This window comes from Lepisosteus oculatus, chromosome 4 (assembly GCF_040954835.1).
Source record: "Lepisosteus oculatus isolate fLepOcu1 chromosome 4, fLepOcu1.hap2, whole genome shotgun sequence".
Classification (NCBI taxonomy): domain Eukaryota; kingdom Metazoa; phylum Chordata; class Actinopteri; order Semionotiformes; family Lepisosteidae; genus Lepisosteus; species Lepisosteus oculatus.
The window spans coordinates 61,378,926-61,405,216 of NC_090699.1; the positions used below are offsets into that span (position 1 = coordinate 61,378,926).

Sequence of the window (26,291 nt, forward strand, 5' to 3'; positions counted from 1 at the left end):
CCTAACTCTGGCACCTCCCCCTGGTCAGGTGAATATAAGAATGTATGACGTCAATCCATTCATTTGGCCTGACACATTAAGGCAGGATTTCCTGGATCAAGAGTCGGTTCACCGTTAGATTGACTGGAGGGACGACCAATAACAACCAAGCAGCGTAGAGTTCCTAGGCTGTTATCTTTGATCAGCCAATCAGATGCATGTTTACAAGTCCGTCGACGAATCGGAAGAGAGAGGGTGGGATATCCTTGACTAAAGCGGTAGTGCTCGTAGCGGTTAATCGGTGTGTGTCACAGTGAAAGAAATCGTTTCTCTTCCATCTGTGTGGATGGTGTGTTGAACTGGATTTGCGAAGCAATCTAAGTAGACCAATTCTGGTAACACGTTCAGGGAAGGTTGTTATGGAAGTTGATAAAATGGACGAGAATGAATGGAAATACCACGGTGAGGGAAACAAGAGCTTGGTAATTTCTCATGTTCAGGTGAGTGGTGTATTGCACGCCATTCTTTAAGGGAAACTTTTTGTGTTGGGAGAATTCAGAAATAAATCAAAGCTCATTTTTCACCAACAGCTTTAAAAACTAGACGTTTTAACATCGTGGTCTGTTATATTGCGTGTACTCTGAAAAACACTTTAATGTTTTTTAAAAAAAATGAAATCGCGTTTCTGGAGCATGTCACTAATTCTGAAGGAAATAAAGAGAAGTTCAAGCCACGAAGTTCGTGACTATTTTCGAAACGTCCTTGCTAGATATGAAACATGCAGCTTACAGTCAAGCAGAGCCAGGGTCAGATCTTGCATTGCCTTTCTTATTTTTTCAGTTGCTGTTTATTTCTGTTCCCATCTGGATAGACAGTAGACCAGGCAGCGCCTCGCAGCCTGACTCCGGGGGAGGAGCAGTACGAACCTTCCCGTTAAAATGGGCGAAAATGATCTTTTCAACAGATCCCGGGCCTTTCTGAACAAAAGGACGGCTTTTGAAAGTCATCACTTAAAAAAAAAAACAGACCTTTTCCTTTTCTGCAATCGGTTTGTAGTTTATAGTCGGGTGTGCAGTAGATGCGATCTTAAAAAGAAAAAGTTTATCGGATGTATTCCGTTTAGTCGGCCTAAGCAGAGGACTGATACTCAATACTTGCATACTCGCTATATACAGCTTTTAGTTCCCCCTAAACGTGTCTGATGCGTTCAAGACCTGTTTTTCTAAGCCAGACTTTTTTTTTTCCCTGAATGGAATTTCCAAGGATGTTGCCGTTGCTTCCTTCAGACTCAGTAGTACTAAAGGGATCCTGACTCCGCAGGTACTTGGGATTTTTTCCCCCTTCTTCTTTATTTGCTTAGCAGGTACTTTTACCCATGGTGACACAAGCACTGCAGTGCGTGGATAAACAAAATATCCTAATGTCGTAAAGAAACTACAGCGAATTGCAAATCGAAGTGATCAGAAAGATGACCTTGCAGGTCGGACAGGTTTGTTGCAGTGGAAAAAGTGCCAGGTGAGAGGAGAGAGAAGACCGATCATTTCGACATTGCAGAGTGAAGTGCACTGCCTGTACAGGACAGATGTGTAGTGTGAAGACACAGTGTGTAGGCTAATTTTTTCCTTTGTGTTCAAGAAGCAGGCTACCTGTTGTGTAGCAGCGAAATAGTCTGAGAAATCTAGGACGGCTCACGGTTTTTGAGGTTTGCATTTTTTAGTAATCAAGTTATGTAAAAATTTAAATATTGTCCTTCCAAATACTCTGTTTTCTAACAAATTGTTTTATTCTTTATAAGGAATCAAAGGGAATTGGTTGTTCCCTGCAGAGGTTTATAAAGAGGAAGCCATTTGTGTGAACTTCGGAGCTGAGCTTTGAGGACAAAACTTGCTCCCTGCTCTGCTCTCTAAATGAAGTTATTTCAAACAAAATATTTTTGACTAAGGTGTGGCTGTGACCTTTACTTGCCAGCATTCCTTGACTCAGTGAAATATTGTTCAACTCATGCTACAACCCAAACCTCCTTCAATGATATCAGAAAGTCACCTTCCCTGAGTGCTTTCAAATCCAGACTCCAAATCTTGTTCTTCACAAGCGCTTTCATGTAATTTGCATCTTACACTGCACTCAAAACCTTTTTTCTTTTTTATTGCACTAACCTGTCTAACTTATCTGATTGCACTCTAACTTATCGCACCTTATCTCCTTTCATGTTTATTTCTTACTGTAAAGCCCTTTGAGAAGCTACTTTTAAAGGCGCTGTATAGAATATAGTAGTAATAAGAAGAAGAGCCAACGAGAAATGGAAAATGTCAACAGATTTGGTAGCTAAAAGAAAGCCTTGTTTTGTATTCCTCTTTATTTTAATCTTTCTTGTGCTTTCATGCAGAACATTCTGCACCTGCAAAATCATCTGTTTCTGGGTTTTACTGTCTGTTGTGATCACACCAAGCTCAGCAGGCTTCACAATTAGCCACGGGCATAAGATAGTCGTAAAAAAGAGAGGATACAGGAATATTTCATTTGTCTTGTGACAAGATGAGTGGACCATCATTTCGTCACATGGCCGAGGGGAATGTGAGACGTTGATCAGATGGTAAAGTTGTTTGCACAGGTTTGGCCTGTGTGATGCACGTTCTGGTCTGGGCCATGTCAAGTAGCCAGCTGTGAGCAGAATTGTACCTGAAGTAAGATCATGCCGTGCCCTTCTGGATCCTGATAAGATAGTGACTTCTTTTGCGATTTCGAAGACAAGCTCGCCCATACCCCTTACCCTGTTGGGTCTTTCCCTTCTTCGTTGCAGTTTCTTTCAAACTGAGAGCTTGAGTGCAAGTTCTCCAGCCACTTGAACAGCGGTGTGCAGTGTGCCACATGGTGAGGGCTGAGTTGCTCTGATGGGCAGGCTGGGCAGTGGAGACTGCGTGCTTTTTCTCCTCCTCCCCAAGTGGGCACAGCTGCCCGACTGCTACAGACAGCTCTAAAGTAGATTTGTATATATTGTGAAAAGAGGGCACGAGTGTTTGCAGGGAATAGAAGTCTTATGAAAAAAAATCCACTGTTTATATAGTAATGAGATGCGCATATGAATGCAGTGCCTTTTAACATACAGCAGCTCACAAAAAAAGAATGCAAATTATTCGGATATATTGATAATTTTATTTGGTTGCTACCAATTTATTGTTCTGTCATGCTTGTTCTGGTGTGTAACACCAGACATCATGTTCGTCACCTTGAATACAGGTATCTGTTGGACGCAGTAAGTCAGTAGCTGAATAATATACACAGTTACCATCTCTGCCCAGGGATCAGCTGACCCCTTTTTTCAGTTCTGAGAAAAGAGCTTGTGATGCTGATAAAATACTGTGGGAGGTACATGTTCCCGTCTAACTGCTCAAAAATCACTGTGGTTCCTAGCTGTTGATGTCCACATTTGAGATAGAACTGTGTTTTTGGAAGCCCACACCCACCAAAAAATGTGGTTCTGGTGAGACATGCTTATTGCTTAACTTTTTTTCTGAATCTAAAATTTCCAAATTTGGTAGAAAGTCATTATATTCCTCCTGTGAGAATGGTTTCCTTTTCTTTTTTCTTTCTTTTATGTAGCCTAGAAAGTAAAACATTCACGTTTTCCAGAATAAAAGGACTTATAGTTTTAAAAGTATGTAAAATCAAGTTTTGTTAATAGGTTCAATTTAGTTACATAAGCCAATAAGAAAATGGAAGAAGTGGACAAAGGGTTTATTAGAAGCATCTTCCCAACAATGTAGCCTAAATTTACGAATAGTATAAAAATGCAAGTAATAGTTACAGTAAGAAGCAGAACTTTAGTTTTTAAATTTTGGGGAAAATGTTTGGTCATCCATGTTTGTAAACTTCCTGATCATTGCCCTGTTCAACCTGAAGATTGTTGCACGTGTAAACTCGTGCAATATCATAATAGGATCTGCAGTTTTCAGCCTATAGGACACGATGTATATCTAATCAAAGAGTAGCACAACTTCAGGTCTCTGACATTGCTATGTCTGTGTGCTGCAGAATTGGAGTTTCTGTCATCTTTAAAATTTTAAAGTGACAGCTAATGTTGTCTTTAATCTGTAGCTTAAGCAATTACAAAATATAATGCAAACATAAAAAGGCGTTCTACAACTCTACAAACTTGGGAATCTTTATTTATTATATATATATATTAGTCGTTAGTCTGAATTGGTTATACCTTGGCCAGAGCAGACGTGAGCTTTGTGCCTCCTGCTGATCTTCAGCTCTGGTCTTTTAAAGTCTTTCGGATTGAACAAAAAGGGGAAATGCAAAAGGAAACATCTGGTTTCAAAAACGTAAATAAGGTTGCACAGAAGGGAGGCCTTTTGGCCCATGCAGCCGGATTGGTAACTCGCAGCTACCTGATCCGGCGAGCTCTTCCATCTGTTTTGTGGAACAAACCAGGGTATCATCTTGAAAAGCTTGGGCTTGTGTTCTGTACTTTGGGCAAAGTCCCTCTCGTTCTAGGGTGAGAAATACAATGACCCTTCTGCAGGTTTACCTACAGAAACCTTCTGACTTTTACTTTCTGGATTTAGTCAAGTTTGCCTGTGTTCCTGATGCTCTGGCGGGGCCAATCTGAGGACCTCACTAAGCCCTCCAGTTGATAGCAGAGGTGGCTGGTGTCTACAAAGGGCAGGCTGACGATTGGGTGTGCAGGTAGATTCTCCCAGGGTTATGAACAGCTCTAAAAACAGTAACGCAGAAGTAGTTTATACAGAGACTTTATAAAAGCCCATATAGGTGCACGAATCTGGAAAAAAGGCACCAACATGTTTATAAAACTACAAATGTCTTACTCTTAGCATCTTCGCCATGTTTGTGTTGAATATATATTATTCAGAAAGAAGGATTCTTCAAAAAGCAATATTTTAACTTTAAGATATGAAAAGAAACACTTCTTGTTTTGAAACAAATTTCTCAAAGTGTGAGATGAAGTAAATTAATGTAAGGAGTGGCTGTTTTTTTGCTGTTTTGCAAATTTAAAAGAAATTGCAAAACCCCTCATCCACTTGTGATTTAAAAACAAAGATTATTCTTGTGATCAGTTTGATTGCTTTTGAGTCTGACAGTTATCTCTTTGTGGCTGAAAATTAAAAAAAATAAAAATAAAAACAGAGAAATGTGATGATCCGATAGACGTTTGCAGTTACCCCTTGACAGCAAGCATAATGACGGTTAATGACATGTTATGCTGGTTCTGATTCATGGTAGTCTGTAGCTGGTTCTTTTCATGACTGATCCAGATGTTTCATTAGTTTCTGTGATGGTGCATTGTGCCTACTGTGGTGCTGTGCCTTACCGTGTGATGGGGGCAGTTTGCATGCTGTTCTGGAAATGCCCAGAATGTGACCTGTGTGATCCCACCTCATCCCTGTTGTATACCAATACTATAAAACCGAATTAACCAAAGGAGGCAGAAAGTCCAAACTCTTTGTACAACAGACTGCTTTCCCATCTAGGCAAGAGAATATGTGTGCATTGAACACCATACATACAGTACATCAATGTGTGCATCAAGGTGTATAAATAAATGGCCAGTTTTTGTCTTCGAGTGAAACAAAGCTCTAGTAATATTTCCATTGTTTAGGTTAACTTTCAAAAGTTTTTTTTTACTAGAATTAAGGACTGTTGTATAAACCAAGGAATAGTAATGTCTATCCCAGAGACAGCCATTTCCTTCTCGGAAAACATCAGAGCAGACCTTGCTGAACTGCACTCATTTGTTTACGGTAAAAGCAATAGCCCTTATTGTATAACTGTCAAGTGTTCTTAAAGGATTCTTAAGTTTTGTTAATCGGATTACTTTTGAACTTTAATCTTTTAATAAAGAAACTTATTGTTTATTGCATTTTGTATGGAATGCACCTGGTATGGAAGAGCTTTAATATACCATTTTTTTCACATTTTATTTGTTTTAAGTGGAAAACGTCATCGATCGGAACGTTTCGAAAATCTCTAAAGCGTAGTTTAGGGTTAATGTATAACCTTGTGTGGTATATGACTATCAAATCCATGACATCCCCTCCCAAAAACCTGATTCCCTTATAAAAGGTAATGTGCAATTTCCGTAGATTTTAAATAATGTACATCTTGATCTTCTTTTTCAGCACTCTCAGGTTCTACGTTTTTTAAAGTATCCTGCCGAAGAAATTGAAAACCCGCGCCAGGTATGAATCATTAGGATGAGAAAATGCAAATGTGTGGGAGTTATCTTTTGGTGTCCTCTTAATGAGATATTAAATCAAGGTCCTGACCACTTGGTTGTTAAAGAAGCAATAATGACATTGTTGGTAAGGGTAGGTGTCCCGGCTAAATTCAGGTTTGGGTTTGTGCAGTCTGGCCTTCTTAATTTCCCCCTTTTTTTCCGTTAGTGAAGTTAATTTTCTCTGCTGGTGTACATTGGGTGCCATGCGTTGCACAGATGAATACAGCATTGCAGTGGCAGGGGATATGGGTCACTTTTTATAAGTGAAACCCTTTGCAAATCTCACGAACTTCGATAAATAAACAGTTGGCAGTTACAAATGATGTGGGTATGACATGAATAATTCAAAACTTTTTTAAAAGATGAAGTTTCAGGTGCATATGTATGTGACATTTTAACAAACCTTTCACCTTCATTTGCAGCTAGCAAGTCAAAGAACAGGCGTGTTATTATTGATACAGCTGCGGCCCACATTTCCATGTTCAAATATTGTTTATGCAGGAAAATAAGAGAGAATGACCAGTAGATTTCTCTTATGTTTTTTTTTTGTTTGATGTGAAACTTGTTAATAATAAAACAAAAGCAACCTGTTGCTCTGCTGCCAGACTGCTAGGCCCACCTGTGTTGAATCACGCGGTTTTTACATGGAAGGATTTCTCATATCTGACAGTAAATGTCGGCTCTGACAGATTCTTGCCTTAACACCACTTAAGCATAATGATAGCACTTGGCTTTGGCACAGGAAGTCCAGAAAAACAGGTTAAATGCCATTGCATTTTCATTGCTGTGTTTACAATGTATACATGAATAAGCGTACTTCATTTGTTTATAGCCCCGGAGAATTTCTATAATTTATTTACAGTCAACTAAAAAAACAATTTCAGAAGCGTTTACATTTTTTTCCCCTAAAACCTTCAAGCCTGCTGCAAGCTTAAAATTTGTGATTGCTGCAAACTTAGGTCCATCTCATGTCTTGAGGGCTGAAAAATGGGGTGATAGGGTGTTCAGTTTTTTGTTATGTAAAAACCCTCAATTTCAAGCAAGAGAAGATGTCCATGGGCAAATTTTCTTTTGGCAAACTGATGCATCTGACACCTGTGAACAGAGAGGCATAAGGGTGACAAAATTAGAACCTTAACAATAGTATCTTTAAGTATAATATTTAAAATATTTAAATATATTGAATCTCGAGTCTTGCATTTCTGAAGTGCGTCAGTATATTACCCTCTGAAGATTTCAACAAAAATATTTAGGTTACAGTCAGGCAAACTGGAATAACATGTTTTTTTAAAAAGTGAGATGTTCAAACTGAGGCTTGGAAATGTCCCTGTTATTTTCTTGGAAGCAAATTTCTGTGTTATAATTTTTGCTTTTTTTGCTCTCTTGACATTTTCCTTTGAGCTATTCTGAACAGTCGTGAATGCTCATTGTCATTGGCACGCTGGCACAAAATAATAGGCTCAGATTTCTTTGTGGTCTTTCAGAAAATGGTAAGCTAATTTTGATTTAGTTAGAAGCTCTAGTAATTAGTGGATCTACAAGAGAGCTATAAAATACGCTGAAGTCAGGAAAAGTGAACAGACTTTCATTTTACTGACTTCAGAACAATTTTAGCAGACTTTGTGGTAAAACATTTTAGTAAGGATCAGGGGGAGAGAAAGCACAGGCGGCGAGCTATTTTTGGGGTCCTCGATCTTTTGTCTAATGTTAATCATTACATCTGTGTTAACAGGAAAACAACTTAACACATGAGTGGTTATCCATTCTGAATTCAGCCTAGGTAAAATGGCGTCTGAGACAACCAAAAATGTTGTAGCCTCCTGGCTTCTTACCCAAGTTAAAGAACACACTCCTATTAGAAGTGCATTTGTTCTTTTTCAGACATCAGAAGAAGCTTTTCAGCAAATACAGAACATTGTGGACTTTAGTAAAAATGTTATGAAGCCCTTCCTTGGAGAAAAATATGTTCACCATGGAGTAAGATGTCTTTTTTTTCTTTTATTAAATTGCTGTTCTCATGTATTTTAAGTGTGGAACAGGGCTAGATTGATTTCCATTCTAGCTGTTTTTTCTCCAGTATTTTCATAATCTCGCTAACAATTCTTAAGCGGATTTCCTAGACAGCTGGGGAGGGGCAGATCCAGTCCTAAAGCTGAAAAAAGCATTAAAAGTTACAATGTTTGTTTTGCAGGAAGCTGTTAAACTACCTTTGGACTTTGTTAGGCAGCTTTCTTCAAAGGTTCAACAGAAAAGACCAGGTACGTTCTGAACATTTGTTGGGAAACATTGTTGCTTTCATATTTAATAAAGTTCTTAACTGAAGTTCTGGAGGCATAACGACAGCTAAGTCAGTTTTTTTTTTCCAGCTGGTCTAAGTTTAATTATTCCCCACATCATTTTTCTCTAAAAGTTATGTATCATAAGCAAACCCCTTTTTTCTTGTTTTGCCTGATGTATCCCCCCTCCACCCATCTTCACCTTTACTGTTACCCCTTAGTTAACTCCTCACTCTGCAAGTGGGTCCTGTCTCCGTTGCCCTATAGCCAGGGGGCTGGTCCTCAGCCAAGCAGGTGAATCTAAATCTCACTACACATAAATACGCACATGGGTCTGATTCTTGTGGGTCATTATCGTTCCTTTAGTATGTTGAAACCTCTTTCATTGCACATTCAGTTCATGGTTTTTGATTCATTGTGTGGGTGTAGCAGTCTTGGTGGCACATTCTAAGACAGCTGCCTGCCCAGGAGTCAGAAGACTTTCAATTTGTTACTTTCAACTGCTGAATGAATGTTAATTGGTAGTTAATTTGTTTCAATTAAGATTGTCAAGAATAGAAATATCTCCATGAACACCTAGCATCAACTAACATGGTACGTTCATTTCATGTAAATAAAAGTAGAGTAAAATAAGAATAGAAAATGGCACTATAATGTACTATATTACTATGTATGTGCCAACGCACAGATGATGCATAATTTCCAATTTCTTACAGAATCCCGCTGTGACAAGATGATGGACACATTTAGTGGATATGCTTTGTGCCTACCAAATCTAACTAAACTGCCTGATTGCCACTTCAGTGAAAACAGGTCCCCACTTTGTATAGAAATAAAGGTAAGATTGTCACATTTATTTTGTGTTCATTCAAGGATGTAGATAATCTGTTACTTGTTCATGTTAATGAGCAATTTAGAAACTGAGCTGTTTGGGGGCATTTTCTATGCATTTTCCAACACTACCAAGAACTAAAATGCAGGTTAAATGTGCTCTGGGATTAGAGATCAGCCTGACCTAAAAACTCGGCCTGAGGGACTGGTGAGGCAAACCAATCGGCAGTCCTGATGGCAAACTGAAAAGGCTGCTTTGTTTTTTAATGAGCAGTTTAGCAGTGGTAATTAGCACGGATAAGCTGATAAGTTTAAAAGAATGTTACATGATTAAAAATACACACTAAAACTGATAATTCCAAGCTTTGCCTAACGATAATAAAGTGTCAAAAGATACCAAAACCACCTGCAGATTTAGAAAGCCGCATGATCACAGCAGGGCTCACTGTGGGTGAAAGGGTTTGTTCTACTTTCAAAAGTCAGACATTTAAACTGAAATTTGGAGCAAACGCATTTCAACTAAAAAGCTAAAAGGAATTTAAACACTGTAAGAAAATCTTTTATGTAGACTACCTCTATAATATGGACTACCTAAACCAAAAAAAATGACATGTTTTAAATGGTTTACATTTGAAACTGAAGGATGATGGAATTCTCCGTTGAAGGATCCTTAAAATAAAAAGCATATTTAGCAACCTCTGCTAAATCGGTAATTGGTAATGGGTTACTGGGTAACTGAAGCTTCAAGCAAGCAATGATATGGAATGTGCTGTCGATAACTGCATTGTTTTCATTTGCAGCCCAAATGTGGATTTCTGCCATTTTCAAGACATGTCACTAAGGAGATTAAACACAAGGTGTGTCGGTTCTGTATGCATCAGCACTTGAAGGTAATTAAACTAAATAAATTGAAAGTCTGTTTCTGGTATATATATATAATGCGCACGATGAAGCCAAGTAAAACTGCAGGCGTGTTCTCAGTTATAAAGCTATGGAGACCCTACAGGGAAATGACAGTCTTGGGACATCTAAAAATATAATCTTTGTTTTTTCTTCCTCTTCTGTTTGTGTTCTGAATCACTTGGGAGCTTTTTCAGCTACTGGAGCTCAGGTTTCAATTATTAGAAGTCTGTAACGATGTGACTTTGTTAAATTGCTTCGCCAAACATGCAGACACCTCGCGTCCAAACTCCCATCACAGCTAGATTCTTCTAACTGTGAGACTGAAATTAATTTTTTTCTCTTGTGACATTCAGTTTTTATTGGTAAGCTTACAAACAAAACACCGGAAAACGATACCGTACAAGGAATTAAAGAAAAGAGAAGTAGCCACTTAATATTTTTCAGGTGACCAATCTGCTAAGACATTTAGGGCAGCAATCTTTGTCTAAACTTGGACATAAGCTGGAACAGATTTGAAATCTGTCTCATCTTAAAACATAAACTTTACACTTCGGTAACAAAAAAGTACATCTTAGCCTACATTTTAAATGTAATTAATCTGTGTGTTACATCACGTACAACAGCAGGTCATACCTCTGCTTTTTGCAACAAAACACTACTGTGCATGTTTTTAGCAAGCCTTTTCTAGTGTCAGAATTGAACAAAAAAAAAACTTTCACTCACTGTCGTACAATTCTGAATTTTAGTGGCTTTTGCAGTTTCTCTGTTTGCTGTGGTATTAGTGATAAGTTAAAAATCTTGATGTTTCATATTTTTAATTCTTATTAAATAATGGATATCGACCTGAGACGTCATTGTCAAAACCCACCAAAATAAATGACATTGAATTCCGAATGGGGGAAGACAGGAGAAAGGTGCACAGTGATGATGCACAAACCAAATGAATGAGGTCATGGCAATACTAGAGAACCTGGCTGCAGACTGAAAGTGTTTGTGCAGTGTCATGTGTTTGTGGGTGCTGATCACTGTTTGCTTGACGCCTTAGGGCATGGATCTGTCTCATGCTTTCAACACTTAATATAAACTTGACTGCTGTGTTACTTAAGTTGGTTTTCTTTTGCACAGCTAGCCAATGGAAAATGGAAGCGGCTCAGCAAATACTGTCCTCTTGACCTGTTCTCAGGGTGAGTATCGATGGACTCCTAACATCTTCACCCTTTGGCATGGGAGCAAAAGCCTTCTGGAGTGTTTAAAAAGAGTATCTGGATGGGGATTTGATGTGACAGCTATGCATTTCCAAGTTCAAAGCCCTAACTATTGTACCACACATCACGGTGTCACAACTTCACCTGGAAACCCTGGCAAATGAGGTTTTAGAGAAAATATGTCAGTATGTAGAATGTGTAAAGTGCAGGTTCTTATTTGTGTGAATGTTTTTGTACATTTTTCTAATTGTACAGAGTTCCAACTTTATAATTTGGCTTTAGGAATAGCTGTTTTAAATTGAGCTCAAAATTTAGTCTTTTTCTTTCCTTGTTCATTAAAAAAATAGTTGGGTATGGGTTGTTGTACTGACAAATTGTGACTTGATGCTGTCTGGTGCATCAGTGAGAGAGGAGACTAGTGGGCCTGTCTAGATGTTTTTTTTTTCTTTAATTGCTATTGATCCGATCTCATGTTATTACTTGAAAGAAGCCAGGCATCTTCAACTGCACATTGTCTTCCACTCTCCCATTATCCTTTGTGTGGAGGTGTTCCCTGTAGTCGTAGGTTTACCTGGACTTTCCCAATGGCTTCCACATGTTGATCTGTGTCTGGCCAGTTAACGTGTCAGAATGTATACACTGTATACATTATATGCACACTAACATAAAATATCGCTTGATACTTACGGAGGTGTAACACTTAGTGTCACACAGTTTATAGTACGGTTATACGCGGAAACATGTTTTGAATCATTTCAACCACAGAACCCTATTTATCAGTGATGCTTTTTTAGGAACAAACAGCGAATGTACTTTGCAATAAAACATTTGCTGGAAGAGGCACAGAACAACCTAAAGATCTTCAAGGTATGTAAGCTTTATAATATGTCTAATCAATCACTGTCACTTGCTTTAAAAATTGACAAGATTCAGGAAAGCTCCAATGTTTCCTATCGTCCCCTAATCTTATGAAGATAGGCATTTGTATTTGACACACAAGTTTGTTTTGTACATTATTTCATATGTAAGTCACCTTGCAACATTATCTAACCTTGCTTCTGTGAACTGGTTAGCGATTTTGTACAATTATGGTGAAAACTGAAACAGACCACATTGCTCTTCACCTTGACCTCAGAACCACAATACAGTTTTGTTCTCAATTTTCGCAAAACAGGGGGTGATTATTTGGGTGACCGGAATAAGAGATTTTTAAATTAATCTGGATCTTACAAAACCAAGTTTTATGTCGATGGCTTATTTTAAAATGGCATTACAAACCTTTGGCTTTCAAAGTAACTTTGACCACAGGATTTTTATTAATTTATTATAAGATTTTTTTATTGTAGTTTCTGACCAAGGTGCTCTGCAGCACTATTGCTTTTAGAAACATTTCTTAAGCGATAGTCTCGTAGGGTGGGACGAATAATTCTGAAGTGCAGATCGTTGAATTCCCTTATTTCTTTTTTGCTCCTTTTGCACGATTTTGCATGTCGTGCGTGGTGCAGAATGGAGAGCTCATATATAGCTGTAAGGATGACAAGGATCATCTCCAGGATTTGAATGAACTCGCCCAGCACTTGAAACCCTACTTCTATCCTGCCAATGGTCTCATCAATGGCCATCAGTCCACGAAGGCGATTGTCAGTGAGCTCATACAGGTCATCACAGCGGTGCTGCTGAGTAGCTCAGACTCCTGCCGGACAGGAGACAACAGGAAGGTGCATACTTCAGAGGGAAGGGGTTGCTGTGAGGCCAGCCTCCTGCACAGAGACATGCACAGAAAAGGTAATTAAAGCTTCATAATCAGATCACTGGACTCGAAAGGATCAGTGCTTAGTCCTAAGTCTATATGTATCAACCGCACCCTGGATTTATTTTAACTCTAGTTCTACATGGTGATGAGACAGTTATGGATCTGCCATTAATACTTCAGCTTTTTTAAAATATATTTGCCATCTAATGACTTGAAAGCTGAATTTCAGGATTGCGTGGAGTTTGTTTTTTTCTAAAAATGTTACCGTTTGCATCGTAGGCAATACTTGCTTACCTAAGGACTGCGTTCTTTCAAAAATACTGCAAGCTCAAATGTTGGACAACCTGGACATTGAAGGACTTTACCCCTTGTACAAACGGGTGGAACAGTACTTGGAGGAATTTCCTAAGGAAAGGTATTCTTCAGGAAAAAATGACAGTTGTCATAATAAAAATCTAAAAATCTGGTTAGAAGTTGAAAATCTTTTGTTTTCATGTAACGGCGATGAGCCATATTAGCCACAAGGTGGAGTTAAAGCACAATTGAATCATTGAATTCCATGTATTTCAAGGAACTTGAAAACAATTTTCAAAGGTGAATATTTCAATTCTAGTTGTTATAGAGCATTTAATATCTTGAATTTAGAGTAAAAATGTGAAATTGTGTAACTAAAAATGTATATTGATATGGATTTTGTATGAACCAATTAAATTATATTTAAAGTATTTTGGTATTTAAAAAAGTTTTAAAAACGGCTTCTTTCTCTTCAGGAGCAGATTACAAATTGATGGGCCCTATGATGAAAGTTTCCTTGAAAAGGTCAGGAATTGTCCTTCTGAAGATGACGGCACAGTTGAATATGCAGTTGGAAAGGTAAGACTCAGCACTTCTCTTTGTTTCATTCCCCGAGTGTGTCTCCACTTTTTGACTATGCCTGGCATGTTCAGGAAAGGAATTCTGCATACTTTTTTCTGATCTTATACTTACAGCTACCATAGTATTGGTTAAAAGAAAAACTGTAGTTCTCCGGAATCAGCTTTACAGTTTCTGGACACCAACATCCTGTGCATCAGGAACCATTTGTAGAATAATTGCACTTACAAGTGCTCCCTCTTCAGGTCTTCATATTGTACCTTTCACTTTAAAAAGCTTTGACAATCAGTACCACCTGCTGTACATGGCAGTTTGGGTGTAGTGTATGTAAGCCCTGACAGACACTTTACAAAGTAGTTCATTTAGAACCGACTTAATTAGCAGAATAGTAGAATCCACCCATTTCCTTTCTTCTGCAGGTCCATCAGTACAGAGTAGCAATGACTGCCAAAGATTGCTCTATCATGATAGCACTTGCACCCTGTGGAGAAGATGAACTGTAAGTTAAGAGGTTAACATATTTCTGTTGTATTCTGTATTTATACCTCAATGTTAGAAAAGTTAATAGTTTACAATCTTAAACGTGAAGGGGTGAATTTTGACAGAACAGTTTTCTTAAATTTTTTAAAAAGATTTAATCTAAAATTCATTAATATACAAATAATACAGTCTCCCTAAAATTCAAATCATAAGAATAAGAATGTTGGCAAAATTATTTATCCTTTCAGTGCTGTGGTAGGTTTCTTAACTAATCTAAGTTTGTAACTGGCATTATAACTATTTCTTATTTTTCGTTTATATTTCTAACTTCCCCTTCAGACTGGAACCAAGCCTGGAGATTCAGCCGTCAAAGACCAGGTTTGCTTATGCGGTATCCATCCTGGATTTGGACCCTAAACCTTACGAGAACATCCCACAACAATATAAGCTCGACACAAAAATAGTCAACTACTATCTAAAGAGTACACAGGCCAGAGAAGACCCGTCAGCACAGAATCTCCTTCTGGACAGCGAGGCCTGCACGCTCCTGTTTCACCCAGTGTGAATGCCATCAAGTGTTTCTGCACTTCCTATCCAAGCACTATATGAAGTGAGCAAGGGTTGCAAAGGTGTACCTTTTTTTTGGAAGCTGTATGCCATAGTAGAATGCTGTTGGCATTGGGTTGTAAATGGCGAGGCTGCGCTGAGTTGCCTGTAGTTAATGTGAGTCCTACAGGGTACCCGAGAGCCCTGGACCGAGAGTATGGGTGTGTAATTGTGCCATCTGGTTACTGAACTGTGCTGAATATTTTATAGCGTGCATTTGTATCAAGGCTTGTACAGACTGAAGGTTTTTGGCGCTTAGTGTCACCACTAAAGAAGTTAAAGCAAAATCGAAAGTCCATAACGGTAACAAAAATGAGAAAAGCACAGTAGGCAGTATAACAAAAAATCTTAGTAGGGAAATAAGAATGTAGTTATGGGAGGTTCTAAATTACTGTCTCTCCACTACCATTTTTAACAGCAATAATAGAATGTGCTGAGAATTCCAATATACTTGGACATCATTCAGTGTTTTTACAGTTGTACAATGACTAATGTAAGCCACTGTTAAGAGTATTCAAATGACTGGAAGGAGAAAGATGGGCATTTCAAATGTATGATGAAGTGCAAAATTTACATTGACAGTTCAGTCCCTTGCCGGAAAAGTCGTCTTTTGGTGCCTAATAATTCTATTCTTCAGAACATATCAGAGCATTCTTGAGTTCACCTCCCAGTTTATCTGTAAATTGAGACAAATGTATTTTACAAATTCATATATAAAATATTGCAGTGTTTAAATGATTTTAAAACTGCTGAAGTGTAACGGACAATCCTGCAGTCTGTTATAGCAGTATAGGATTGGTTGGAAAGAAAATCAACATCAGTATTAGTACAGTCAGTACACACCGTCCCATTTCCAATTTGAGTTATTTTTCCAGATTGACTAGCTGGAAATCGATATTCATATATATCCATTGATCCAAAATTACAAAGACTGTTTGATTTCCTTTGCTTTAACAATCATATTTTAAAAAGTTAATTTCTTCGATTGATCAAAGAAACCAAGGGAGATGGTTAACTGACTTCTAACAAGGTTTCCTCTGCTGAAGTTGTACCTAAACTCCTGTAGAGCCTATGACTTAATAAAGAATAAACTACATTTATTCTAAGTGGTGAAAAAATAACCAGTAGGCTCAGAAAGATATTTGGGACCTTTTTAAGTCTGCAAATAATCAACCTCATGGCCTTGATACGATTGCCATTTAGCTGTGCTTATTTTAGCACTTTTTTTTTCTAGTGGCAAAAACATTTAAAAAATCCTCAAGTTGTGCTGCTAATTTTAGTATCTGCCTCCACTTCATTGTGCCACTATGGATAGTGTCTTGTCAGTTGAAAGAAACCTAGTTATTTATTTGTGATATAATTAAAAGCAGTTAAAACAGAATGGTCATTCAGCTAATTTTATACTCACAGGTTTGTAGCCCTATTGTTTGAGAGCTACATCACTGTAAAAAGTGATTTAAATGGTTTAGTAGAAGTAGTTATCTCAATACCAGTGTTAAGTGAAGTGTGTCTACAATTACACCAACGATGACTGTTTACAACACATGCTTGGACATCAGATTTGGAATTTGAGGACAGCTCCTGAGCTGTTTAAATTTGCGGGGACATCATTATTTTGCTAAGTTCACCCAGTTTCTCCTTTGCAAGGTGTCAAAGCGGTATTGTACTTTGCAGAGTTCGGACTAGATGCATGTGAATCAAAAGGATGAGCGGTGTCTCATATGAATGAGTCCTCATGAGGGGTTGAGGTTGAATCCTGTACAGTCCAAAGAGTAGGTGAGAATTGTATCTTCAGAGTGTTTTACAACAATATTGTTGTAGTAAAACCACATTTACAGTTGACAAATCCAACTCTACTGTGAGGGAGGTGTATAAAAAGAAATGATTGGTGATTCCATATTTAAAAAAAAACATTTTACTTAAGCAGCAATATGTTACATTAAAAACACAATTCAATACATTTGCCTATAAAATCCTATAGCTGGGAATTTTACTGTACAAAAAAAGTGTATAGGTTCTCTTTTTAAACCCGTCCTTAATATTTAAAGGGTAACATCATTCTTCATTTTGTTTCTGCTAGACCAAGACCTGCATTTAAAACAAAGTCAAACTCTATTATAACAAGTAAAAATGGATAATTGCTTTTGTGAGAATTATTTTTGAAATGTTACCTAATATTTAAACCAAAGTTCTTTTAGTGGGTGGTCCAGTATGTTAATATAAATGGCTACAACAATTAATTTCTTACCAAAGGACAAGTTATGCAGATTTAGTTTAAATCTTTTAAGACCATTAGTCTCGTGGTACTGAATCCAGTTGACTTACACAGTTACACAGTTGCAGACAACAGTGTTGACGCCCTTCATTTGAAACTGTTATCCCAATTATTTAGAAATGTAAAAGTAAAGGGTTATTAAAATTGTACATGTTAATTTTAATGCAACTTTTGCAAAGTTTGACTACAGATTTATCCACTTGAGTGTTGATAAAAATTACAGGTGAAGTAACTCGTTTTCAGACAGGGGGTGCCAATACACAAGTCTGCAACTCCACTGATCTCTGTTCAGACTAAAGGCATTAAACAGAACATTGTTTGGAATACTATTGGGTGCCAATACTATTGTGTATAAGCATGTAGAACTAAACCCATCGAGAAAACATTAGTAGACGTAATTATATCTGTGTCAGCTGGTATCCAACAATTTTAAATGTCTGGAAGCTAATGGTAACAGAGTTCTACTGTATTTTTCTAGGGAGCTGTGAAAAAAGAAAACTGATTGTTTTCTGTTAACTTGAATTATCGCTTTTGAAGTAGGAATATAACACTCATTCTTTTCCGAAAGAACACAAATAGAACCACTCTGGTACCTTTAATACAAAAGAAACAGCGAAGTGTAAAAGATAATTCAGAGTTGTGGTCTTTACGTTAATGATTTTTGGCATTTTATATTTAAATACTATTTATTTTTCAGGGCATATATACCATGGAGGCATATGTACATCAGGCATTACATTTGACAAATATTTCTTGATGGGGATTGTACAGAGGTGTTTATATTGAATAAAATAATAAAAAGAGAGCATGTGCTGTTATTTAACTAGAAATATATTTTGACCTTATGACCCATTTTTTTTTAAAGCTGCCGTGAAAGCCTAGTCTGTGCACATTGATTTTATTAAACCTTCAATTGCAGCTTCAACTCCAAGTAAGCACAGCAGGCTTTGAAAACTGTGGGGTGCATTTTCTGCTACCTTCTCCTTGTCCAGTTTCAGAGCTGAGAAGAAGGAAAAATTAGTTTTCATTAATAAATACCAGATCAATTCAGGAGTGTTGTTCACTATATTTATTAAATTGCAAATTAAATTACACTCATTGCTGTTTTAACCTGTCAGAAATGAAATTTTTCTAACTATATTTAAGATAAGCATTCACCACTTTTTAATTAAAAAGTTATTGGTAAAGTTAAGAATTGCACATCATTTGTAATACTAAGTACATAATGTGAAGTTAGAAACCCATAAACTGATTTATGGATAAAGATGTAATGCCACTTCAATCATGTAAAAGAAAATTTACCTTACCTTGTTCTGGCATTTTGGTCAAAAGATTTATCTTGGGAGTAACAACTCCTTCTTCGTTCACTTCAACAGTCCAAACAATATTTAACCTGCATCTGTTAAATAAGAGTCCTCAACAGGTTAGTTGAGGAAATAAACCTTTCCACTGATATTCAGGGCTGTCAAAATGTATTTTAAGCTATCTATACATAGAAAGTACTTGGACCAATTTAGGAATTTCATTTCTGAAACTAAAAGTAATCGATAAGAACATGATTCAATTCACCAAGGTTAATCCATATTAACTGTAGGATAGATCCTTGTATGGCATGCCTATGGTAATTTAGCTCAAGGTTTTAATGCCGTACATTAAACTTACTTAGACTTGAGAAATGTTATAAACAGATGAAGTTCAGTACATGTTTTGTGCTAGTATAGCCAGGATCTGTTATTCAAAAATTATCTTGATAAACTAGAAAAATGGCCATCGCCATCACACATTTAGAATAACACTGTAACAGGGGAAAAAAGCTGACTGAAAATAACAGAAAAACTGGCATCGCACCTGCCTTTGGCAGAGTTTAAGAGAGAATGGCCATTCTTACCCTGGTAGTTTTGGATTCTCAATCGCCATTAGCTTGGATCTGCAGCCTTCAGGAAGACTGACCATACTGGGGTATTTATCCTGTCATTTAAAAACAAGAAAATGAATTTACAAGTTTGTTTTGAACTGTTTTCTGTTTCAGGAAGGAGTCAAAGGTTGTCTTTGTTTGAAAGCATCCTCCCAGTGTACGTGCAGTGTAAGACCATTTCCATGGTAAAGGAGTCTAGGCTGGTCTTGACCGTGTGACTGTGCTCTGGCAGGGGTGTCGAGGGCCAGAATGCGAGAGAGTGATTTAAACTGCTGAAATGGTGCACAAGAAAGGTTACTCTATCAGATTTTATTAAAGGAACAAGACTTAAGATGCATTTTTTACATCTATAAATGGCAATTTACCTGTTAACCACATCACTGTATTAGTAAAATTATAAATCATACAATTACTAATTAGCAGGGATTATGGAGATTTTTGTGTCACTTCTGCAGAAGGATAACATAACTTCTAGTTCACATAATGGCAAAATAAAATAATGCCAACATTAAAAGAGGAAGTCCTAGAACAACTAACAGGCTTCTCTGTAAATTCTGTAGTTAAATGTCATTCGCATGAGTACGCTTGCCTTGAATACCTCTGCATAAACGTTCTCCTAGTTTTATAAGAGAATAACCAAGTCCCCTGTAGAAAATGATTCCTGTATCAGCTGAAAGCTACACAAACACAGCCTTCATGTTTATAATTGTGTCTGTTCTACTGATTATAAGGTTAACACAAGTCAAGCACCAGAGTTTGACCACATTTTTGTTAGATTAAATTCTGCTTTCGCACTTGGAAAAGGAAATGTTTATATATTTAAATGTTTTTACATTGAATTCCAGTTTAAGAGCGACTATTCCTTACCCTTCCAAGTTTAGAAAACATAAATGAATGGGAACAGTTTCTGCAGAATAGCGAACCATTATTTTAGAACTGCTCATAGGAAGAGCTCAAGAACAGTTTACAAAAACATGTTGTGCACATCATAAGACTTACCATTTAACAATGATAATACAGACTAATTACTTGGTCCTAGGACAAGGGGTTAAGGTGCAAATTAGACATAAGCGGTTAGCTTTGGGATAAAAAAGTGATTCATCAGAGGAAGCCTGAAATCTTAACAAATCTTCACAAAATAGTTGAATCAGAAATTCTGTAAAGATTTAGTGAATGCAGCTTGCCAGGAGGAATATATCCATCCATTTTCTGATTGCTTCTTTCAATGCAGGACTGTGGGAGAGACAAAGACTATCCTAACAGGCAGTGGGCGCAAGGCAGAGTACACCCTGCATGGGACGCCAGTCCACCGCAGGACAGACACAAGCACAGACAGGTACACACTCACACCAGGGCCAGTATTCCTAGAAACCAGTTAACCTTCTGGTGTGTCTTTGGAGCGTGGGAGGAAACCCATATGAACACAGGGAGAACATACAAACTCCACACAGATAGCAGGTCTGGAACTGAACCCAGGGCCCCAGTGCTGCAAGGCAGCCATGCTGGCCACTGTGCCACCCCACCAGGAGGGGTCCGGGGAAGGTTTCTATATCAGGGTGAGGCTTGCATGGAGACACACACCAACACTATGTGCAGTACTTAAAACCACACACAAAAGTATAGTAAGGTGTGATTCAAATGCTCAGTGATGTCATTTTATGTACATGTATAAATGTTACACTCCTTAATGAATTGGAGAAAAGGATCTCAGTGTCCTACAAATCCTTATAATCCTCTCTCCAAACTGCCTAGTCAGCAAGCAAGCTTGAAAAGGATGTAAAACCACAGTGTGTCAAAATCAAAATCAGAAGGATAAAAAAAGATGTTACACATAAAAGCCAAAAATGATGTTTAACAGCATCCAACAAGTTTGTCACTTTTTAAAAAGCATTCGCTCATCAGGGCTTCCTTCATCTCCTTTTATCCATTTGTTGGTTTATCAGAGATTTATAATTTTCTTTCTTTTCTGCTGATTATTTCTTTGCAATGTGTTAGGGTCTGTGGGCAAATCAAGAATACTGGCGCCATGATGGTCACCCCAGGAACATGTAGTGTGGGGAGACACAGACTGCCAAATGTCTCCCAGAAGTTTAAAACTTCCATTCTGACTTCCTGGCCAAGAACTGTAAATAAAACTTGTGGGAAGATTGTTGGTGGATTAGCTGGAATGCTCCAGAAAGCACTGAAACCAGTAACTAGGCAATATAAAATTAATTAAAATAATCCATCAGCCATGAGCTCCCATGTAAATTCTATCAGTGCTGGAGAGAACAATTCATTCATCATTGCAAATGAATAACACTTAAGAGCTTTTGTTGTACACTAAATCTACTAACCGTGCTCGTTAACATAAACCATAAAATTAACAGGAGCAATGAGAGACGGAAAAGACATGACGCTGGATTATTTTTCGATTTGACAAATGCTGAGAACCAGAACTGCCTACAGAAATTGCAAAGAAATCATCCATCTCGCCTTCAGCTTGCTGTCTGGTAATTTGTATCACTGGGATTTTTCAGCTACACTGACGTAAGGATTGATTATATCAATTCCAGTACCAGCTGCAAGGGCTGTTGCCTATCAGCAATCTTAACCTGACTACTAAGACTTTCAGACATCTTCTGTGTAAAATTTCAGCCTTACTGGGAGAAAGCTTTTTGTATTTTGACAATCAGTCTATAAGCACAAAAAGGGGTTATTGGTATGAATGGAAAAATACATGAACATATAATATCTGTATTTAACAGGGTTTGACAGAAGTGGATTTTTTTTCAGAAATGGACTGGGGAGTGGAAATACCAAATACCACTTTTACCAAGTTCCTTCCCACCCCTCGTTTAACACCTTGATCAATTACATCTAACAATGGACAACATCGTTTACATTTTTTGTTCACTAAACTAAAAAAAAAGGCTGCTACCAATTCTGCTTACTTTACAGAAACACATCCAATGTGGTTTGCTCTGTAAAATGGAAGTTGGTTGCCCAGAACATTTTTTCCCCTCAAAGGTTTTTGATCTCCATTTTATTTGTGGTTTCTGGAGTCTACCAAGTTCATTTTCTTTTAAAGTCTCATAAATAACCCAGTCAAATAGAACTGATACCTAGCACTGCTCACCTAACAGTGGGTGCCTGTGACTGGAACGTTAACAGTGTCTGGAAATGCAGTTAATAGGCACTGAGGCCTGCGTAGTGCTTCTTTCAACCCAAAGCCTGACAACAAAGTGATGCTTTTAATCAGCTGCAATTACAGAGCACACCTGATACCACTGATCACAACTTCAGTTTTCTTTTTTCTCATTAGTTTTTTTTGCACAGCAACCCAGCCTGGAATCACAACCAGGGTCTGTCTGTCTTGACTCGCAGTGACGACCGCTGTATTCACATGGGGGAAAATAAGGACATCGCAAGACTGCAGAAACTGGCAGAGGGCTGCTGTACCACCAGGAATTCAAAAGCACTTCAGACAGTTGCAATCCCGTTCTCCAGCAAATCCCGAGCCATTCCTTGGGGAATCGGAGTTATAGTCTGCTAGTGATGTAACTCATTGTCTGGATCGCAGGAGTGATCACCTTTCCCGAGTGAATCATTCAATAAGAATCCCCATGTCTGAAGGCTTTTTCTGTTACAGTTTTTATCCTGAGGAGAGAGGATACTTGGGAGAACTGTAAAAGACAGCACTCTAGGTCTTTACAGGAGGTTTGTGTTAGTGTTCCCAAGTGGAGGTAATCCCTCAAGAACCCCTGACAGATTGATGGACCTTTTATTTCATGAAACCACTGACCTTTAAGGCCTTTCTCTGTTCATGCTCACCTTGTTTCCTTTATGATACAGAAGAGAAACACAAGCTTTCTTAGTTCCAGATGGGATAAGGAAGCTTCCTGCTGAAAAATCTATGACTAGGTTTTACTTTCCTCAGAATCAAACGAAAATCCTCACTCACACAGGCTTGAAAACTTCTCCAGAATAAAGAACATCAGCCCTTTGATTTAACCATTCAGAAAAATACAGCCCTTCAGGTCTAGGTCGTGGCAGAGTTCATTAGAACACCTGCTACCAGACCAAAATTATAGTCAGAGATTCCTAGTATTGAAGAAGGATCAAAAACAGCGCCAGGGTGTGTGACGCTATGCTAGCAGCTGAATCTCTCAGCCACTGTGTATTCTGGAATTGTTACAGGAGAGTACATGGGCAACAAAGGTAAGGTGTTCAGCTATCATAGCAGGAGATGGTGGCAAGTTAAGGAATCCAAATACCACAGCAGGATTCAAAGTGATTTCACTTTAGTGCAGTGTTTCGAAGCCCATGTCTGTACGCCTGTCATGTAACAGTGCTGCAGCCCCAAGCTTGCAGCTGCGGAGGAGAGCAGACACCTGCGTCTCATTGTTCTTACTGGTTTGCCAGCCAAGGACAATAAGCCACAGGTGTGCCAGCCCTCCTCTACAGCTGCAGCCCCTGGCAGCCACAGTCGGCCTTCGCTTCTAATTGCACAGCCCTGCCTGAACCTACCAAACACAGGATATTCAGGTGCAGCTTGAAAGCATTTCTTTACACAATATCTGAAGGAAGTCTTCAAGACCAGATGTACAGGAATGACCGAATTGATGCTGAACGGAAAACCACTAACATTTGGTTTTACAAATCGCACAGTTCATCTCTAAACCTGGCCACAGCCTTTCTTTTCAAGCATTATTATTCCAGAAAACTACAATCTATTCATGGAAGATGAAGCATGTTCTAAGAAAGTATTCAGCAATACTCGCATGTGGCTTTATCCTTAGCAAATAATCAAGGTGACCAATGCATCAGGAAAATGTGCTGTGTGGTTGTTTACAAAATAGTTTTTTTTTTTACTTCTCATTTAAAGAAGTAGAGCACCAGGAGTCATGCACAGGGAGTCAGTACCAAAGCTGGAAACTTCTTTGTCCTTTCCTACTGACCTTTACACATTAATGCAGGTTTTTTAATTAAAGTTCCCTGTACATCATATGCAAAGCTGAAGGCTGTATTGTCTTCGTATAATGGATGTTCAGATTAAGTCACTAAAGGCATTTTTTATTTCCATCACATCATGGGACACACATACAGATGACTCTGCTCTTAATTTACCCTACCATTCAGACTATTGCCACGAGCTGTTGTACCATTTTAAGTTAAAGCGGAGTTGTTTAAAATGAGTTTTTCAATGCTTACACCAGTGCAAGTTAACAATACTATTTTTCTAGTTTTTGCCTAAGCAGCATAGAAGAAAACCAGATCTCACATTATCCAGTAGAAATAAATTTAGCACATTTTTCCATAGTCAATGTATTTCTTGGCAGAAGCAGGCTGTGGCTCGCAAGCCTATTTCCTAAATGAGATTCCACTGCCAGAATGTACCTGACCCCAGCGCTCACTTCATAATGGAAGCGTAAAGTCTGCTTCAGAATTAGTCTGTAAATCCACAGATTATACACTAAAAATAAAACTACACAGAACCAAATGTCTTTTCAACACCTCTCAAAGACAGAAATAACTTAAACCTTGCACGATGTGATATTTTGTTATTTTGCATTGTTAAAGCTTGTATGTGCTAATTTCCCTTTGAAGGATAAGCAAACGCAGAACCCCATAATGTAATGCTGAAGTTACATCCACCTAATACTTTAAAAACTTGTGCCTAATGACTGTAGTTTTCAATGAACAATCATCTTCCTTTCCCTGAATACGTGTGTGCCTTAATTTCTGCTTTGTCCCAGCCTTTGGAATGGTGATTCTGTGTGGAAATGAAACATCACCTAGTCTCAGCTGTCCAAGTCAAATCTTAGATGGCAGCTTTCTGTCTCCCTAAAATCCTTTAAAATACTGAACAAAACTGTTCTTTCAGTAAACGTGGTAAATCTGATAGAGGTAAATGTGCCACCAGTAAAAGAAAACAACCTGTGAAGCACTAATACTTATATTTACTCTGATGTACTAAAAAGCTAACAGCTTTTCCTGATATTTTGCAAAAAAAAAGTTTCTAAGGGAGAAGAAATTACAGCTATGAACTTTTATTGTCAAACTTTTCCGTTTTGAAAAAGCATTACAATGCTTCATTAATTTCAATGAGGAAACAAAAAAAAACATTCTCAGGCGAAAATGTCTTTAAAACCCTGACATCTGGAGTGATTTGCTTTTTTGGTAAAAGCATATTAAAATAAACAAGAAGTATCACGTTGAGTTCTGGATCGGAATCTGATTTTCAAGCTACAAAGTGAGCCCAGCAAAAAAAGTAAACATCCAAAATGGAAAACTACTCTCATGAAGATGGTATTCCATTCAGTGCACTGTGATAAAGCATGAGCACGAAAAGAGGGGAAACCACTAGGTTTTGGATCAAAACAATGGAATAATATACACTTAAGCCATAAATCATGTATAAATATACCTATCGTGTAAATATAGGAGGGTAAGTGGGTATGTAATGTGATTTATCTACCAGACATGCCACACAATTGTGGGATGAATGTTTTACTTTTCAGCTCTGTCTCCCTGCGCGTTCACACAGTTGTGTCACGGACTGACAAGGCTTTGGATGCCCTGGTAATAAGACGATGCTGGTTGGTTGCTGAGACATTCTTGCACTGCCACTTGAGCCTTAATTCCGTCACCAAGCCAGCGAAATGAGAATCTGAGAGAGCTCCTCGATCCACTGCAGCAAGGCCCTCGCTGGGTATGGGAGCACTTGGCTGTCTGTTGCCTCCAAGATATAAAAAGATTGCAAACGAGAGGTCACAGGGCTCACAATCAGTGTGCAATAAGAAACACCACTGATTCACACTGATGGATTTTTTTTTGCACACTGCTTGTGCTGAGTTTTATCTAAGATGGGTTGTATTTAACCTTGTTGCCATTATTGTGTGTTTAAGTTGTTGTTTCCTTAATGCCTTTGTATTGGAGTGTACAGTACATGCAAATAAGCATTATATTGCT

General features: G+C 38.1%; 2 protein-coding genes across 7 annotated transcripts in view; one reads left to right on the forward strand and one right to left on the reverse strand.

Annotated features, from left to right (window-relative positions):
• Nucleotides 1–266: 266 nt before the first annotated feature.
• Nucleotides 267–18,227, forward strand: ippk (inositol 1,3,4,5,6-pentakisphosphate 2-kinase). Of its 4 annotated transcripts, XM_015348170.2 has the most exons (14): nt 267–479; nt 1,243–1,299; nt 6,123–6,182; nt 8,102–8,197; nt 8,412–8,478; nt 9,213–9,334; nt 10,128–10,217; nt 11,356–11,414; nt 12,230–12,302; nt 12,941–13,220; nt 13,468–13,603; nt 13,959–14,061; nt 14,481–14,560; nt 14,881–18,227. In XM_015348170.2, exons 1-14 carry the CDS (start codon nt 399–401, stop codon nt 15,104–15,106), a joined length of 1,530 nt encoding a protein of 509 aa, XP_015203656.2. In that variant the 5' UTR covers nt 267–398; the 3' UTR covers nt 15,107–18,227. The 4 variants fall into 4 exon arrangements, with proteins under 4 accessions (XP_015203656.2, XP_015203657.2, XP_006631161.1 ...); XM_015348171.2 differs by lacking the exon at nt 8,102–8,197; XM_006631098.3 differs by lacking the exon at nt 1,243–1,299.
• Nucleotides 18,228–18,293: 66 nt separating this feature from the next.
• cenpp (centromere protein P) overlaps nt 18,294–26,291 on the reverse strand; it is a 106,120-nt gene continuing 98,122 nt past the window's right edge. For all 3 annotated transcript variants that reach the window (XM_015348176.2, XM_015348177.2, XM_015348178.2), the window contains exons 7-9: nt 19,311–19,390; nt 18,730–18,821; nt 18,294–18,422 (exon numbers count right to left, since the gene is read on the reverse strand). In XM_015348176.2, the coding sequence (XP_015203662.2) occupies nt 18,301–18,422; nt 18,730–18,821; nt 19,311–19,390 (294 nt within the window). In that variant the 3' untranslated portion in view covers nt 18,294–18,300. The remainder of the gene's footprint in view (nt 18,423–18,729; nt 18,822–19,310; nt 19,391–26,291) is intronic.

Coding starts and splice junctions, on each gene's coding strand:
- ippk (XM_015348170.2), top strand. CDS start 399: ATGGAAGTTGATAAAATGGACGAGAATGAATGGAAATACCACGGTGAG. Junction 8,479..9,212: donor GGTTCAACAGAAAAGACCAG/GTACGTTCTGAA, acceptor AATTTCTTACAG/AATCCCGCTGTGACAAGATG. Junction 14,561..14,880: donor CCCTGTGGAGAAGATGAACT/GTAAGTTAAGAG, acceptor CTTCCCCTTCAG/ACTGGAACCAAGCCTGGAGA.